The 15,891-nt window shown below is 43.9% G+C and overlaps 1 protein-coding gene across 1 annotated transcript; it reads right to left on the bottom strand.

The window, feature by feature from the left end:
* Positions 1 to 12,581: 12,581 nt before the first annotated feature.
* On the bottom strand, positions 12,582 to 14,973 carry LOC144994646 (uncharacterized). Its single transcript, XM_078953456.1, has 2 exons — positions 13,899 to 14,973; positions 12,582 to 13,784 (listed from the first exon to the last, which is right to left on the bottom strand). Exons 1-2 carry the CDS (start codon positions 13,983 to 13,985, stop codon positions 12,696 to 12,698), a joined length of 1,176 nt encoding a protein of 391 aa, XP_078809582.1. The 5' UTR covers positions 13,986 to 14,973; the 3' UTR covers positions 12,582 to 12,695.
* Positions 14,974 to 15,891: the final 918 nt, after the last annotated feature.

The raw sequence follows: 15,891 nt of genomic DNA on the forward strand, positions 1-15,891 counted from the left end.
ACTTAACTAGTCAAGTGGACCGGCGGAGCGCGGATTTACAGCTTTGTGTTTGAGGGGAAGGGGGGTGCTTTGTTACATGAGCGGTATGTGGGGGAGATTTAGGACTGCGATCCGTCCCGCATCTCTAGGGGTACGAGCTACCGAACTCAGAACCGGGTCTAAAAGTGTGTGTCTGAGCACAGCTCGGATCGTCAGCGCACATACAGCGGCTGTGTGAGCTTCAAAGCAGAAATGTCGCTCAGTCCTTAGAAACCATTCAAACAATCACGTGGATTTGTGTTTCGAGTCGCGTCCCGACAAAATAAAGGCTGATGTTATTCCCACATGTTTACGTGCAGCCAGGATGCAGATTGCAGCACCACCCAAAGCAAATGTTGTTAGCCCGTGTTAGCACACTGCGAATTCTGGCTTCTTTCCGGCTCCGCTCTTCAACAGAAAAAGCACTGACCACACGGATTAAAATTAAAACAGGCGAACAGGCGCTTCATAATAATCGTAACATTGTTAAAATCAGTTTAGAAGATCGTTTCGTATATTACGGAGCTGACATATAAATGTATATAGCCGCTCGGCGGAAGTCATTTCCTCAGTCATTCCGGTTTTTCAAACCCTACTGCGCATGTGCGAATGATTTATTCCGACCGAAAGTGTGACCCATGCGAAAGTTTGTTATATTCTGAAAACATTTTTCTGGGCCCATGTACACGGTTGGATTCTAATCCGACCATTGATCCGATCAAGATATTTTGCACATGTAACCGCGGCTTATGGTCTCTACTCGCAGCGTGGCGGGGGCGTGGCATCACGATGGTGTCTCTCCATCGGGATGTCAGTCACCCATCCCGATGGACGATGGTATCGTACAACCCTGGCACAACCCTAACCAGCCATACTTTTTCCTGGACCCAGAGCGGGACATGCGGTTACTGGAGGCCTACTGCCTGGAAGCACAGAGGACCAGGGCGTACTGGGATTTTGACATGCTTCAGTTCTACACTCCAGCTAGCAATGGGAGTCGTCTTGCCAGGAGGGGGGTCGTTGGGTTAGGGTTAGGGGTTAGGGGTTAGGGTTAGGGTTGGTTGGGGTTAGGGTTAGAGGTTAGGGGTTAGGGTTAGGGTTAGGAGTGAGAAAATTAAGATCTCCATGCAGGGCGCCTGGAGATCTCAAGCTCTGGCCTTCCCTGTCCTCACCATGGCTCCACCCTCCTCCCCTCTGGATTGTGCTCATTTCTTCTGTTTCAGGATTCTCTCGCTGCTGAAGAGATCTGTCTGGTAACCGCTGCAGGTAAGTAAAGGCAATTATATGCCTAATTTTGGATCCAGAGAAGTGGATGTATTAAAGGGCTTATTAATTATGCAAATTAGGGTTAGAGCCTGAAGTTCACTTGGTTAAGGTCAGGAAAAAAAACCTGGGTTAGGGTTAGAACAAAAATCACTGGTTTAGGGTTAGAACATTCAATCACTTGGTTAGGATTAAAATGATCTAAAAGGAAATGATTAAAATAAAAGCCCAAAAGCTATGGTGAGTCCAAATGATGGTTTCACATTAGGGATGGAAACTCTTCAATCCCCTCTACTGGATGACAACAGAAAGTGAACTGCACCTGATTGGGTTAGGGTTAGGGTTAGGGGTTAGGGTTAGGGTCCAAACAGGTAAGGAAATCACCCAGCTTGCACAAACAATTTTTCTTTTTCCTCCTCAGTCATTTGTCCTCCAAAAATCCTCTCAGAATAAGTTTTTCTCACTTCTTCACTGAGGTTAGGTTTAGGGCTAGGTGACTTGGAAGGCATGTACAGTCCAAAACATCATGTCTGCGAAAAGATCTTTTCTTCTACAGCATGGAAGGAAGTGGGGCTTCAAACCCCGGCACCAGACCGACAAAGGGGCACTAGCTAGTCAGGGGTTGAAGATTAGAAATTCACCGCCAAAGGCAGTGAACCTCAAGTGCATTGGCCTTCCTCTCGCCCAGAAAGCCAGAGTCATCCGCCCCACACTCAAAAATTAGAATAATTGGACTTACATGATCAAAAATTAGGCTCTCATCGTCCTGGATAACTTGTATTTTCAATTTTGTCTCCTCTTCTTTTTTCTTTGCAGGGACATTTCCTCTATTTCCTCAGGTAAGTAGCCTTGTCTTTGTCTAACCCTAACCCCTAACCCCTGTCTTTGCAGGATAATCTTCAGGCTCCTCCTGGAGTCACTTGTTGCCCAGAATAATGCGCGATATTTCGGACTTTCTGGTCCTTCTTCAGGTGCTGAGCTGAGCAATCTTTGTTTGTATATCCCTTGTACATGAGCGCTTGGATGGAATAAAAATCCTTTGTCCATAAATCCTGGTCTGATTGCCTTCTGTCTTATTGTGCCTCCGTATGACAGGGCTGCAAGGTGAGTGAGTGAGTTGAAAGAAGCAGGTCCTCTTAAATAGAGCAGGTGGGCGGAGTTAGCCTTTGTTTTGCTCCTGAATGGCTGTGGATCCATGCTTTTCCGAAATTGTCCGTAGCTTTATGGCTCTTTGAAGTATAGTCTCACATATTGTTTTTAGGAGTGGGAGCACACCCCCCCTCACCAAGATGAGGTCCAAACAGGTAAGGAAATCACCCATCTTGCACAAACAATTTTTCTTTTTTCCTCCTCAGTCATTTGTCCTCCAAAAATCCTCTCAGAATAGGTTTTTCTCACTTCTTCACTGAGGTTAGGTTTAGGGCTAGGTGACTTGGAAGGCATGTACAGTCCAAAACATCATGTCTGCGAAAAGATCTTTTCTTCTACAGCATGGAAGGAAGTGGGGCTTAGGGTTAGGGTTAGGGTTAGGGTTAGGGGTTAGGGTTAGGGGTTAGGGTTAGGGTTAGGGCGTAAGGTTTTGGCCCCCCTTCCAAGGAAGATGGGCGGTGCACGGTCCATCCCAATGTGGGCATCACTGTGTCGTCTCCTAGGGTTCTGCTGGAAGGTCTGATTCCTTCCCCTCCGTGGGCGGACAAGAATCCACTCACCGTCCATATTTAGTTTAGGTTCACCTTTGTTATTCTAATTTTAATCAAATGTAAATGAAATTTATGTTTTTTTGTTTGTTTTTATAAGTTTTAAGTTTTTTTGTGTTTTTTTTATTTTTTTGTGAAAGGAAATAAGACAAAAATATGAAAAAAGTAAAAAAAGAAGGAAAAAAGAAAGGCGTCCAAAAAACGAAAATAGCGTGCTAAAGCGGCAACGTTTCAACCTGTGTTCAGGTCTTCCTCAGGCCTATAAAGCACGCTTTTCAGTTTGGCTAGGGTTGCTGGCACTTGGAGAGATGTTGTCCCTTCGAAGAGCAGAGCAGAAATGAGCTCTGCTGAGGCTCTTCCTTTTATATAGCCTCTGGGCTCCACCCCCTTGTATTTTCCAGAGTTTAGTTTTCAGACTTTTTTATTTTGTGTTATATTTTTGCCCCTCTTATCTTATTTTAACTTATTTTGAGTCCATATATTTAACTTATTGTCATCATTTATGTTTAACTTAAATGTAATGAATTTAAAGTGTTCATTTATTTAAAAAATGTGTTTATTTAAAATTAAATTTGTAATGAATTTAGAAATTTGTAATGAATTCAAAAGAATCATTTTAAGCTTTAAATCAATTCACTGCTACTCAGGCCAATTTTTAACCTTATATATTTATGTATATGTTTTTGTTTAGTATTGCTTTTGTAGTACATGTAGTTATTGTATGTGAATCCACCCATCTTCAAATTACTATTATTATAGCTAATGTTTACAGCCCTATACATGTATTTGTGTGTTTTTAGGATCTTAATTTTTGTATTGCATGTAAAAACATTTTAGGGTTAAGGTTAGGGGTTAGGGTTAGGGTTAGGGTTAGGGTTAGGGTTAGGTCGATGGGTTCTGGACCCCCTTCCGCGGAAGGTGGGCGGTGCACGGTCCATCCCTAAGTGAGCATCATTGCTACGTCCCCTCGGGTTCCGTTGGAAGGTACGTTTCCTTCCCCTCCGTGGCTGTACAAGGATCCATTCCCTGTCCATGTTTTGTTTTTCAGGTTCGCCTTTGTTATTATAATCTTAATAAGGCGTAAATGAAATTTGTTTTTTGTATTTTCTTATAATGTTTTTATTTTTTTTATTTTTTTTTTTTTTGTGTTTTTTATTTTTTGTGAACGAAAGTAAAACAGCCGAATGAAAGCAAAAAAATAAAGGTTTGTAAAAAAGAAGAAGAAAAAAAATAAGAAAGAAAAAAGACAAGTGCAAAATCTAAACCAAATTAGCGTGCTTTAGCGGCCTTCTTTTTCTTTTTCTTACGTTTCGACCTGTATTCAGGTCTTCCTCAGGCCTATATAGCACGCTGATAAAGTTGGCTGGGTTTGCTGGCACTAAGAGAGATGTTGTCCCTTCGAAGAGCAGAGCAGAAATGAGCCCTGCTCAGCCTCTCTGTATATATAGCCTCTGGGCTCCACCCCTTGTATTTTCCCAGCTTCTATTTTTCACAGTTTCATTTAATTTTTGCCTTTTATTTTAAAGTTACTTTTTAAACTGAATATCCCAATCAAATACCAAATGAAATTTTAATGCCTCTAAATTGTAAACTTAAATAGTATATTAATTGTGTAAAAGAAAGTAGTAATGATTTTAAATTTTAATCAATTTTACTGTTACTTTAGCCAATTTTTATTCCTATATACTTATATATACATATATATATATATACACATACACACATACATATATATATATACATATACACATACATATACACATACACATATACATGTACACAAATCTTTTTAGGATCTTAATGTTGTATTGCATGTTTTTAATAATCCCATCTTTAAATTATGTTTATAAACTAATTATTTATATAATTTATTGATTTGTAAAGGATTTGGTTAGGGTTAGGGCTATATTCTAATTTGCTTTAATATTTCAATAATTTGGTTAGGGTTAGGGCTATATAGTCAATATGGTTAAGGTTAGGGCTATGTACTCAATTTGGTTAGGGTTAGGGCTAATTACTCTGGTTAGGATTAAATTAAAGGGCCAGGTTAAGAAGATCCAATCAAGGTAAGTGATTCATTCAAGGTAAGTAATTTATAAGGTAAGTGATTAAATTACTAATTAGGGGCTCGACTAAATTAAGGGGACTAATCATTGAAACTGCAAAATGGGACTTTATGATAATGGATAATGTCTTTTCATGTTTAGACCATTTGGTTCGTTTGTGTTCAATAAATATATCCATTGTCTCTCTTTTGACTTTCTTTCTTTGTCAGTCCAAATGGAATTGTTTTGTATACCTGCAACCTTTACATTATGCCATCCGTGTAAAATAAAATGTTTGACCAAATTAGTGTCTGTGTCCTTTTTATTAATAATATTGTATTTGTGTTGAGCCATTCTTGTGGAAAGTGAGTTTTTAGTTTCTCCAATATATTGAATTTTGCATTTGGCACAAAAAATGACATAGACACAATTCCTCGATTTCAAAGTAAAGGTTTGGGGAAGTTTGAAGATTTTTTTGTTTACTTGATTTTGAATGTATTGTAATTTAATAAAGTGGTCTTTAAGGTTTGTATGTTTTTGGTTTTGTTGTAAGGGTTGTACTTTTGCCTTCACCAAATAATCTCTTAGACTTTTGTTCCGTCTGTATGCAGAGATTACTTGATGCTTTTTCAGTAATCCCTGGTCTGTAATAAAGTGTTTGAAGTTATTTTTTATTTTATGATTTAGTGTTTTACTTCCTTTTGAGAAATTTGTAATCAATGGGATTTTTTCTTTTACATCGTTATGTTTTTGTCCAGAATCCTTGAGAGTTTTGAAACAACGTCGTAGAAATGACCTGGAGTATCCCCTATGTCTTAAGGCAGAGAATAATATTTTCACAGGGTTAGGGTTAGGGTTAGGGGTTAGGGTTAGGGTTAGGGTTAGGGAGGGTTAGGGTTAGGGTTAGGGGTTAGGGGTTAGGGTTAGGAGTAAGAAATATAAGGACTCCCTGCTATTAAGCAAGGAGCCCTGATGCACGGGCCATCTCTGTCTCCACCATGGCTCCACCTTCATCTCCCCTTAACTTTATTTTTTAACTTTTCTTTCAGGGTCTTTTCTCATAAGGAGAGCTGTCTGGTCATCACAGCAGGTAAGTATGGGTAAAATTATAGCATCATTTTGGATCCAAATGTTAAAGTGGGTAAGTATAAGGCCTTATGGGTCAAAACAGTTTAGGGTTAGAGCAAGAAAAACACCTGGTTAGGATTAGGGGACCAAATTCACCTGGTTAGGGTTAGAAGATGTACTCCCCTGGTTGGGATTAGGGTCAGTTAAATGAAGGTGGTTAAATGAAGGTCAAAAAGCCATGGTTAAACCCAAAGGAAAGGACAAAATAAAACATTCAGATTATGTGACTCTTTAACTCCCTCTGCTGGAGAAAACAAGAAAGGAAAGAAAAAGACCTAATTGGTTTAAACATCAGCTTCCTCTTCTGAATAAAGAGGGAGAGACCCTGGTTGCAAGCCGTCCTTTGTGCTGGAGCTGTACTGAAAGCAAAGAAAACAATGTTCAAATGTAAGTTAATAACATGAACTTTCTATAGCCGATTGCAGGGACAATTATTTGGGCCTCTGGAAAAAGTTCTTCTGCCACTTTCACCGTTTGGAACATTTCCGTCACTGGGACATCTTTGTCCTCATGTGTTCTCTGGTGGATGCCGAATGACAGCAACAGAGTCTTTGGTTCAGTGTAGAAGGTGGCGTTTTTTAGCAGAAACTCAGCGTGGTGCCATGTGGCTTGAGGAAAGCTGTCCACTTGAATGTGGTCAGCTTTAAAGGATGGAAGTCTGCCGGTATTTGAATCTCCCACAACGACCGTCTCCTGATGTATGTGGAGATGCCAGTCTGTGAATTTGTGTGGAGTGATGGCATGTCGTGTTGGGGTGCATACCTGCACAGCTGCTGCAGAGAATGCTGCAGGTCCTGCTAGGGTGGAGTGAGGAGCCTCAGTGTTTTGCTCCTGGGACGCACGTTGTTCATCTGCTGGCTGCATCTCCGGGATGGGAGATGGTTTAGCTGCAATGGCGATCTTCACTTGTGATGGAGGAGGAGTCATCAAAGAAAGATGATGGGGAGGAGATGTGGGAGGCGAATATTCTGTGTCACTCATCTCTGTAGATTGGAGCAGAGGTGACCAGTCCCACTCTGTGCTCTTCCTCCTGGTCTTCCTAGGAGCACGTTTATGTGCTTCTGCTGGTCTCTGTGGCCTTGTGATTCGGGGCTGGACTGCTGGTGAAGGTGATGGAGCCAGCTCCAAGCTTACGTCTCCCTCTAGTTCCTCTGTTAGTTCTGAAACACAGGGAAGAGGAGAGGGGGGGGCCGGTGCTCTTAATCCGGTGCTGAGCATGCTCAGGCACTGGTCCAGGGTTTCCTGCTTCAGTCGCGTGCCCAGGTGTCTCTTTGCCCAGCAGGTGGCGATCTCAAGAGGTCCCCTCCAACCGTCTGTGGAAAGCTGGGAGAGTGTGTTCAGCTCCACGTCTATAATGTTCTGATAGTGCTCTCTCAGCATCAGGATGGTGGTATAAGTCCAATTTTTGGCATTTCCCTCTATAAGAGTCTGTATTTGTAAATTGGGGAAAGCAGGTTTGATGATTTTTGTCAGATTTTGGGTTATTCTATGTAAAGATGGAGGATATACCTCCTTGGACACATTATTGAGGTGGTGCACCGCTTTGATGAGTCTATTGATGACACGCACCTTTTGGGGGAAGTCTGGGTCATCCGACTGCACTCTGTGTGGGGGCGCTCCGGCTGCGTCTCCCCGTGTTGTGAGGGTTAGGGTTAGGGTTAGGGGTTAGGGTTAGGGGTTAGGGGTAAGGGTTAGGGGTTAGGGTTAGGGTTGGTTAGGGTTAGGGTTAGGGTTGGGTTTTAGGGTTGGGGTTAGGAGTTAGGGGTATACTTGTATGCACTGGCCAACTGGCTGACATTGTGGTTTTAAAACAAATGGAGGTTCTATGCTGGATTTGATCCTGGGTTTTCAGAGTGGCAGGCCAGTAATTTCCATATAGTGCCACTGGGAACCCGTGGAGTACTGTGAAGTGGAGTTCTATTTAAACAACTTCATAATAAAAAAAAAATAAAAATAAAAAAATAAAAATAAAAAATAAAAAATAAAAATAAAAATAAATAAATAAAAAAGGGGGGGAAAAAATAGAGAAAAAGCAAAATAAAATAAAAAAGGGTGTGGGGGGAATTTTGGGGCCCTAGAGATAATAAATAATAAGAGATACAGGTGGCTAAGAGGTGGATGGATGCAATAGTGAGTGCTAGAAAATAAGTGCTAAAATTTTAAAGTGCTAAAATTTTAAAGTGCTAAAGATAAAAGCAAGTGCTAAGATTAAAAACACACATAAAAAAACATAAAAGCATGCAAGATTAGGGTCGCATGCATTAATAAATAATCAAAATACAACATAGAACAATTAGGTATTGCATCGTCCACCAAAATAAAAGTGTAAGCCACCATAGTACTTAGAAGTAAAATTTAAAGTCAACTTTTTTTGGGGGGGGGGGAAAAGGGGGTTAAAATAATCTATTGGTACATCACCGGGTAGGTTAACAGAAAAAAAAAAAAAAAAAAAAAAAAAAAAACGAATAAGGGGGCAGAGGTTGTTTTATAGGTGGGGAGTGAAATCAACGGTGTGGCTAGTCAGGGAGGTCAATCCTCATTTAGGCCGCCCGGGGCCATCGTCCCGAGTCTTTGGATCCAAATTCTCTCTGCTCTCTTTCTCTGCCCACACGTCCATCTGTCATTGTGTTCCAGTCCAGATATTATGAGATGAGTTAAGGGGTGTAGTGTAAAGTGTGAAACCAGGTGGGTGGTAAGTCGTCCTGCCCTAATGTTGTAGAGATGTTGATTAAGACGGGTTTGAATTGAATGTTGTGTCTCTCCAATATAGTGCTTATTGCACAGGGTGCAAGTGATGATATAAACTACGTTTCTCATGACTAGAGGTAGTGAAGCTAAAATTGGATATGATGAGCCAGTTCTAATATTGTGGATGATTTTCCTGGATTTGAAATGATGGGTCAATTGGGGTTGGGGTGTGTTTTTATGTTCACTGTAAAGGGACGTGACCAGGAGAGACTTAAGGCTTTTATGTTTTCGATATGCTGATATGATTTGGAGGTTGTTAAATGCAGGATGGTGAGCCTTTGAGTTGGTGAAATTCTGCTTGATTATGTGATGAAGTCCTGTTATTTTGTGTGAGAACGTAGATACAAATGGTACCAATTGTGGAGTGTGACAGGGGGGATGTGAAGAGAGGGAGGAATCTGGGGGTTCAGATTCTGGGGCCTGGGCAGGGGGGGGGGGGTAGTCTGAGAGCGGGTGGGAGCAAGAGAAGCCAAAGTGGAAGACTTTATGGATCTGAGGAAGCGTTTTGAATAGCCCCTGGTTCTGAGACTTTTAAAGAGGGTGGTGGTGGCAGAGTGAAAGTCAAGGGGGTTTGAGCAGATTCTATGAAAACGGATGATTTGTGATTTTATAAGACCTTTAAATGTATGCCTAGGATGATAACTGGTTTTATGAAGTAGTGAATGGGTGTCTGTGGGCTTGAAATAAACCTTAGTCTGTAGGGTATATTGCGTGCTGTTGGTGACTTGGAAAAAGACGGTGGTGTCCAGGAAGTTTATTTCATGTGCGTCAATGGTATGTTTGAGTTTAATAGATGGATGATGGTTATTTAAAATATTGAAGAATTCGGTAAATTGGGTGATGGAATGAGACCAAATGCCAAATATATCGTCCAGATATCGGAGGTAGAGGGTTGGTTTAATTGGGCATTTGGTTAAGGCTTCCTGCTCCCACTCGCTCATGTAAAGGTTAGCGTAAGAGGGGGCAAACCTTTGGCCCATGGCCGTCCCGGTAATTTGAAGATAGTATTGATTATTGAATAAGAAGTCATTATTGTTTAAACAGAGTTCAATTAGTTGTAATAATTCTTTGTCCGGACGTTTGGGATTTGGATATTTAATAAATGTGTTATTAACTGTGCGTAGGCCAAGATGAGTGTCTATGTTGGTATAAAGACTGTTTACATCTATGGTGAAGAGAAAGGATGATTTTGGGACGACCATGGGCCGTAGAATGTCCAGAAAATGGTAGGTATCTTTGATGTAGCTTGGGTGTTGCACGGAGAGGGGGCCTAGAAAATGGTCGATGTATTGGGAGATATGGTACGTGGCACTATTGCAGTCGGAGATTATTGGTCTGCCGGGAGGAACTTCAAAGGGAACCGTCCAGGTGGGGGGTTCTTTATGTATTTTGGGGAGTAAGTAAAAGTAGCGGGGTCTTGGGATGTCAGGTCCAAAGAGGAAATCGCGTTGTTTTGCCGTTATGTATTTTTTCGTATATAGTGTTTGAATTATGTTCCTGAGAGTGACCTGGGTATGTGGTTGCAATGAGTCTGCTATGAGTTTATAATATTTGGAATTTTGAAGTTGGCGGTTAGCTTCAAAGAGGTATTGTTGCCGGTCCATGATTACAATTTTGGAACCTTTATCTGCTGGTTTGATGATGATATTGGGGTTGCGAATGATTTGGGTGAGGGCCCTGCGCTCCTCCCCACATAGATTGTCTGAGACATCTGCCGGGAAATGGTAGCGTGCTAGGGTCCTCCGGTCAGTCTGAAGTAGTCTAAGTGTATGGGGATGAAGACCAGAGTCGTGCGGTTCCCAATTGGAAGGGTGTGTGAATGGGATATGTTGATAGGCAGTAGGGCTGTTGGAAAAGTGGTCAATGAGTTTGAGTCTCCTGTGGTAGAGACAGAGGTCTCTCTGAAGTTCCTCCCGATCAAAGTGGATGGGTCGAGGGACAAAAGTGAGCCCCCTTTCAAGAAGATGGCGCTTGGTAGGGGGGGTGCTTGGACATCACTGCCAGCAAGCAGCAGATGTCCTCCTAGCACCCTACCCGCCAATTTTAACCGCACCTTAGACATTTAGGGCCCCTTGGTGGGGAGGGTGAGGGGACATCACTGTGAGTAATCAGGAGATGTCCCCTTAGTGCCCTACCCGCCAATTTTAACTGCACCCCCCTTAGTACACACACCCCTCCCCCCTCAATATATACATCCCAACATAAACACACACACATGCACACACACACCCTCTTAAACACACATATACGCACACACATTTTGCAAGGAAGGTGGGACCTAGGACCATCTGTCCCCTGCCTCTTCCCTGGTGGGGGGTACGGGCCCCTTTGGAGCGGCGGCCGTGTCCCCGGGGTGCCGGCTTCCTGGGCCCGGCGGTGCTCTCTCCGCGCGGTGGGGGGGTTCACATTACATCTGAGCCAGGGGTGTTGGTGTCCCTGGGGGGTGGGTTCTGGTCCTTGCTCCTGAGCGCTGGGCCCCGCCTAACTTCCAACTGTGGCCGAGCCTGGTCGGGCCATATTTACAACACCCCTTGTGGGCCCTCTTTTTTCCCCGGGGTTCCCCCCTCCTGGGCGGGGGCGGCGGGCCCCTGCCTTGCTCCTCCCTGGACCAACCGTGGGCCGGGCGGATGGCTGCCTGGAGTGCGGGGCGGGTCTCCCTTGGGGGGTCCTGGCTCGTACCTGGGGTTGGGGCGGGGGGATGCCCGGAACTCCTGGGTGGTGGTGGGGTGCTCATCTGGGGCTGTGGGCGTCCCTCTCCGGTGGGGCCCTGCGTTGGGCTCTCCCGGCGCGGCGGGGGGGCTGTTCTCCTGGTTGGGCTGGGGCGGCCCTCTCTTTCCCTCTGTGCCTCCCTGCTCTCTGGCTCTGGGGGGCCTTGCGGCGGTCCTGCTGGCCCTGGCCTGGGTGGCGGGCTTGGTCGCCCGGGCGGCGGTTGTTCCCTGCCGGTTTCCGTGTGGCGTGGGGGGATTCCGGCTGCCGCTGCTGCTGCGGTGGGGGTCTTGGGGTGGGGATGGCTGGGCGCTCTCCTTCCTTCTTTACACATTCCACCATCCATATTAGAAGAACATGAGCACTCACCTGAGCACGGGTGTTGGCTCACCTTTGCACTGGCGGTTTGCGTGACTGAATGACTGAAATGTTTCACACTAGTTGGTTTTAAGGCATAAGTATGCGTGTGAGCACTATCTGTTTTGTGTACATGTCGACAGATGGACATTTTTGCAACTAGCAGGTGTGTTTGACACTTGGGTGTGTGTGTGGACAGGCTCCGCCCTTTTTGTACTGCATTTGAGCCTTACCATGGTGATTAACAACCAGTAAACTTGTTGCTCTATGCTGCTTCATGGTCTTATCCCCCTTCCCCTCCTACTATCACCCTCCTTCCCCCCCTCTTTCTAACGTCCCTCTCTCTTCTTCCCCTCTTTCCTTTTCCGTCCGGTCCAACACCAAAGATCTTCAAACATGTTTGAAATTAATAAAGTTTGGCCTCAATTACAAAAGGGGTTTATTCAGACATACCTTTGGTTTGTCTGAAGATTAATAACCCCTCTTGTTAAAGTAAAATATGTCCAACACAAGAGGCCCTCAGCTCTCATCTGTTTGCCCAGCTGTTGGACAGGACAAGGTAAAAAAAAAAAAAAAAAAAAAAAAAAAAAAAAAAAAAAAAAAAAAAGAAGATGGCGTTGAGAAGCTGAAGGTGTGAAGAGGGTGGACAGATTGAGAATTGAGGATTGGGATTCCCAGCCCAGGTCCCACTCTGGGTGTGTAGGGGTGTGAGGTACCGGTTGGGCCTGTGAATTTAATGTAAATTTAATTGCTGGATCCAGTTGTGAAAAATGAGGTTGGCTGTTTCAGAGGTCCAATGTATGTTGTCCTTCTCCGTATGGAATGTATCATGGGGGATTTCTGTGAGGAAAGGAACCGTTATGGTCATGGTGTTATTGATGAGCTTAAGATTGTTGCGTTGAACTGGGCTTAGGTGGGACGAAAAGTTCATGATGGGAAAGTAAAGGTCTGCATTAGGGAAGGTCGACTTAGCCTGGCGGAAGAGGCCCTTCAATTGTTTGATGGAGGTTTGCTTGGGGTCCTGATCCTTATTATTAATTCCCACGGAGAATATAACTATTTTAACCTGTGGGTTTGGGGGGGTCTTTTCACAAACCTTTAGAAAATGATAGATCGTGGCCCCAGGATAACTGTCCAGTTGAATCTGGCTGTAGTTGTGTGGAGGAATCCTGTTAATGTTTGAGTCCCCCAGAATCAGGACTGGTTTCCGCGGCTTAAAAGACCAAGACTGAATTTTGCGGTTGGAGCATGCTTGATGGTAAGTGGGGGCAAAGAGCTTTGGAGTGGTTGGACTAAATGGGGAGGTGAAAAATGATGGGTTAGGCCTGGGTTCCGTGGTCACGGGGCCAAGGGTCCTTTGGTAGACAGAAATGGGGTCTTGTTGCGAAATGTTGTCCTGTAAGTATGAGCCCTCCACTATAGGTGAAGTGTCTGATCCAGGGGGATGTGGAGGATCAGAATAAGAAGGAGGAGCCGGAGTTGGTTCACAAGAAGAAGTATGAGGAGACGAAGGTGTAGGGGTCTGTGGGGGCCGAGAAGAAAACTGGTGAGGAGAGTCATCCATGTTTGAAAGGTCTAGTAGTGAGGTTGGTTCCAAAGAAGGAAGGGGAACCAAGGTGGACTGATCTGGGACATAGCTGGGCAGCGTCGTCCCAACCCGATTGGTTGAGGAGGGCTCAGAGTGGGTTGTTTGGTGGTCTTGTTTGACCTCCACATTCCCTCTCATCATTTTTGCCGACTCCTCCCCTTGCAGGGGTGTGTTTTTTAGGGAGGGAGTGCGCCGCCCAGCCGGATAGCCTGGGGAGCCGGTCCCGTCAGACTGCTGAGAAGATGGACAAATTTCATCAGAAGTGAATACTGAAACATTTGAATGTAGTTTCAAAAGAATAGGTTGTGAAGTTTGGATTTGCATGGGTGGGCGTGGAGGTGGATGTACCTGTGCTAGGAGCGGAAACGCCACCTTGGAGCCAGGTTGAAGTGTCTGGTTAAATGAGACAGAGGGTATAGAAATGGAGGGAACCATGGAGTTTTCTTCAGGGTGGGCCTCCTGGGTTGAGGAGTCTTTCCTGGGAATCTCTGAGGTTCTTTGTGGCCTGGGGGTGGGTTAGGGTTAGGGTTAGGGTTAGGGTTAGGGGTTAGGGGTTAGGGTTAGGGTTAGGGTTAGGGGTTAGGGTTGGGGCGAGAGCTCCACGCTGTAAACCTGGAACCCCCATATGTACAGACCATTTCTGTCTCCACTCAGATCTCGCCCTCCTCTCCAGACCATATAGAATATTTAAAATTTAGTATTTTTTGTGTTGAATCTAAATTCTCACAATCTGATTAGGCTTAGGGCCTTCCAGTCAGAGACGGTTAGGTTTAGGGGCAGAAATCTTTGGGCAGGGCTATATGGAGATGGATTGTGTCAATTATTGGTCTCCCTCTGCTGGACACAAAAATGAAAGGGGGTTACAAAATATGAATGTGTAGAGGGAATGTTTAGCATCTCCCTCTGCTGGACAATGGAAGGAAGAGCAGCCAAGCGTCACCTATGAGAACAAAGATGGTTTTTTCTCATTAAGACCTTTTGGATGGAGGGTGTCTAATTTAGAAATCCAAATTCTTTCATTTTTTCTTCTCTCAGGGGTTGACCATCTGGGATTCATCTGAACGATCGTTGCTCTAACTGAATCCCATCCGTGAAGCATAAAGTGTTGGACCAGGTAAGTGTCTGTGTTTTTTTGTTTTGTGATGTTGTGTCTGTGTTGGGTGAATCTAACTAAGAGAGTGTTTCCAGTCTCCCCAACGTACTGTATCCCACAGGTGGAGCAGGAGATAATATAAATGCAGTTTTGAGAGTGGGGGCTCCCCCTGCATAGAGACGGAAACACATTTTTGTTGTGGTGGCTGCATATCCAATCCAAGTGTTTGAAAAAAGAGGTGAGTGCTCTGGATTTGGGTGGTGTAGGGGGGGGAAGTTTGGCTCTAATTAAAATGTCTTTGAGATTTTTATTCCTCCTATAGGCTGGCAGAAATCTATGCTCCTTGAGCAGACCCTGGCCCTGAACAAGATCCCGGAAGTTCCTCCTGAGGACTCTCACCATCCTGCACGTGGCTGCCGAATATGTTGTAATGATGGGTAAAAGGGGGGATGTATCAATAGTTTTAATTTGTTGAAATGACTTAAAACACTTTCTTAGAAAGGTGCGGGAATAACCTCTTGTGTATAATGCCGAAAAAAGAATTTTGGTGGCCTTTTTAAAGTCTGCCTGTTGGGTGCAGATTCTGTGGAAGCGGAGCAGCTGGGATTTAACCAGACCTGCAAATGTGTGTTTGGGATGAAAACTGGTTTTATGTAACAGTGCATGTGTGTCTGTGGGTTTAAAATAAACTTTAATGTCCAATTTGTGTGTGGTGTGAAAGTCACTTCCCTTAAATGTGGTCATGTCTAGAAAGTCGACTGAAGAGGCGTGGCATGTTGATTTTAGTTTGATGGAAGGGTTGTGGCTGTTGAGAGTCCCCAGGAAGGTTCCAAACTCCTGCTCAGAGTGGGTCCACACGCCCCAGATGTCGTCGAGGTACCTGTAATAACAGAGCGGCTTTAAAGCACATTTCTGTAGTGCAGAGGATTCCCATTCTGCCATGAATATGTTGACATAAGCCGGTGCAAATTTTTTGCCCATAACTGTGCCTTTAATTTGAACAAAAAATTCTCCATTAAATTCAAAATCATTTCTGTTTAGATTAATCTCTAATAATTGGAGAAGTTCTTTATCTGGTCGTTTTTTGTCTGGGTATTTATGAAAGATTCTTTTAATACTGTCAATGCCCTCTTTGTGGTCAATATTGGTATATAAGCTATCAATATCCATAGTGAAAAGAAAAGAGTCTGCTGGGATTACTAGCTGTTTAATTTTTTCAATAAAATGATATGTATCTTTAAGGTAACT

Source organism: Oryzias latipes, chromosome 9 (assembly GCF_053564925.1).
Source record: "Oryzias latipes strain Hd-rR chromosome 9, Olatipes_Hd-rR_3.1".
Lineage (NCBI taxonomy): Eukaryota > Metazoa > Chordata > Actinopteri > Beloniformes > Adrianichthyidae > Oryzias > Oryzias latipes.

Coding starts and splice junctions, on each gene's coding strand:
- LOC144994646 (XM_078953456.1), bottom strand. CDS start 13,985: ATGGTTCCCTCCATTTCTATACCCTCTGTCTCATTTAACCAGACACTT. Junction 13,785..13,898: donor CGTTTCCGCTCCTAGCACAG/GTACATCCACCT, acceptor CCATCTTCTCAG/CAGTCTGACGGGACCGGCTC.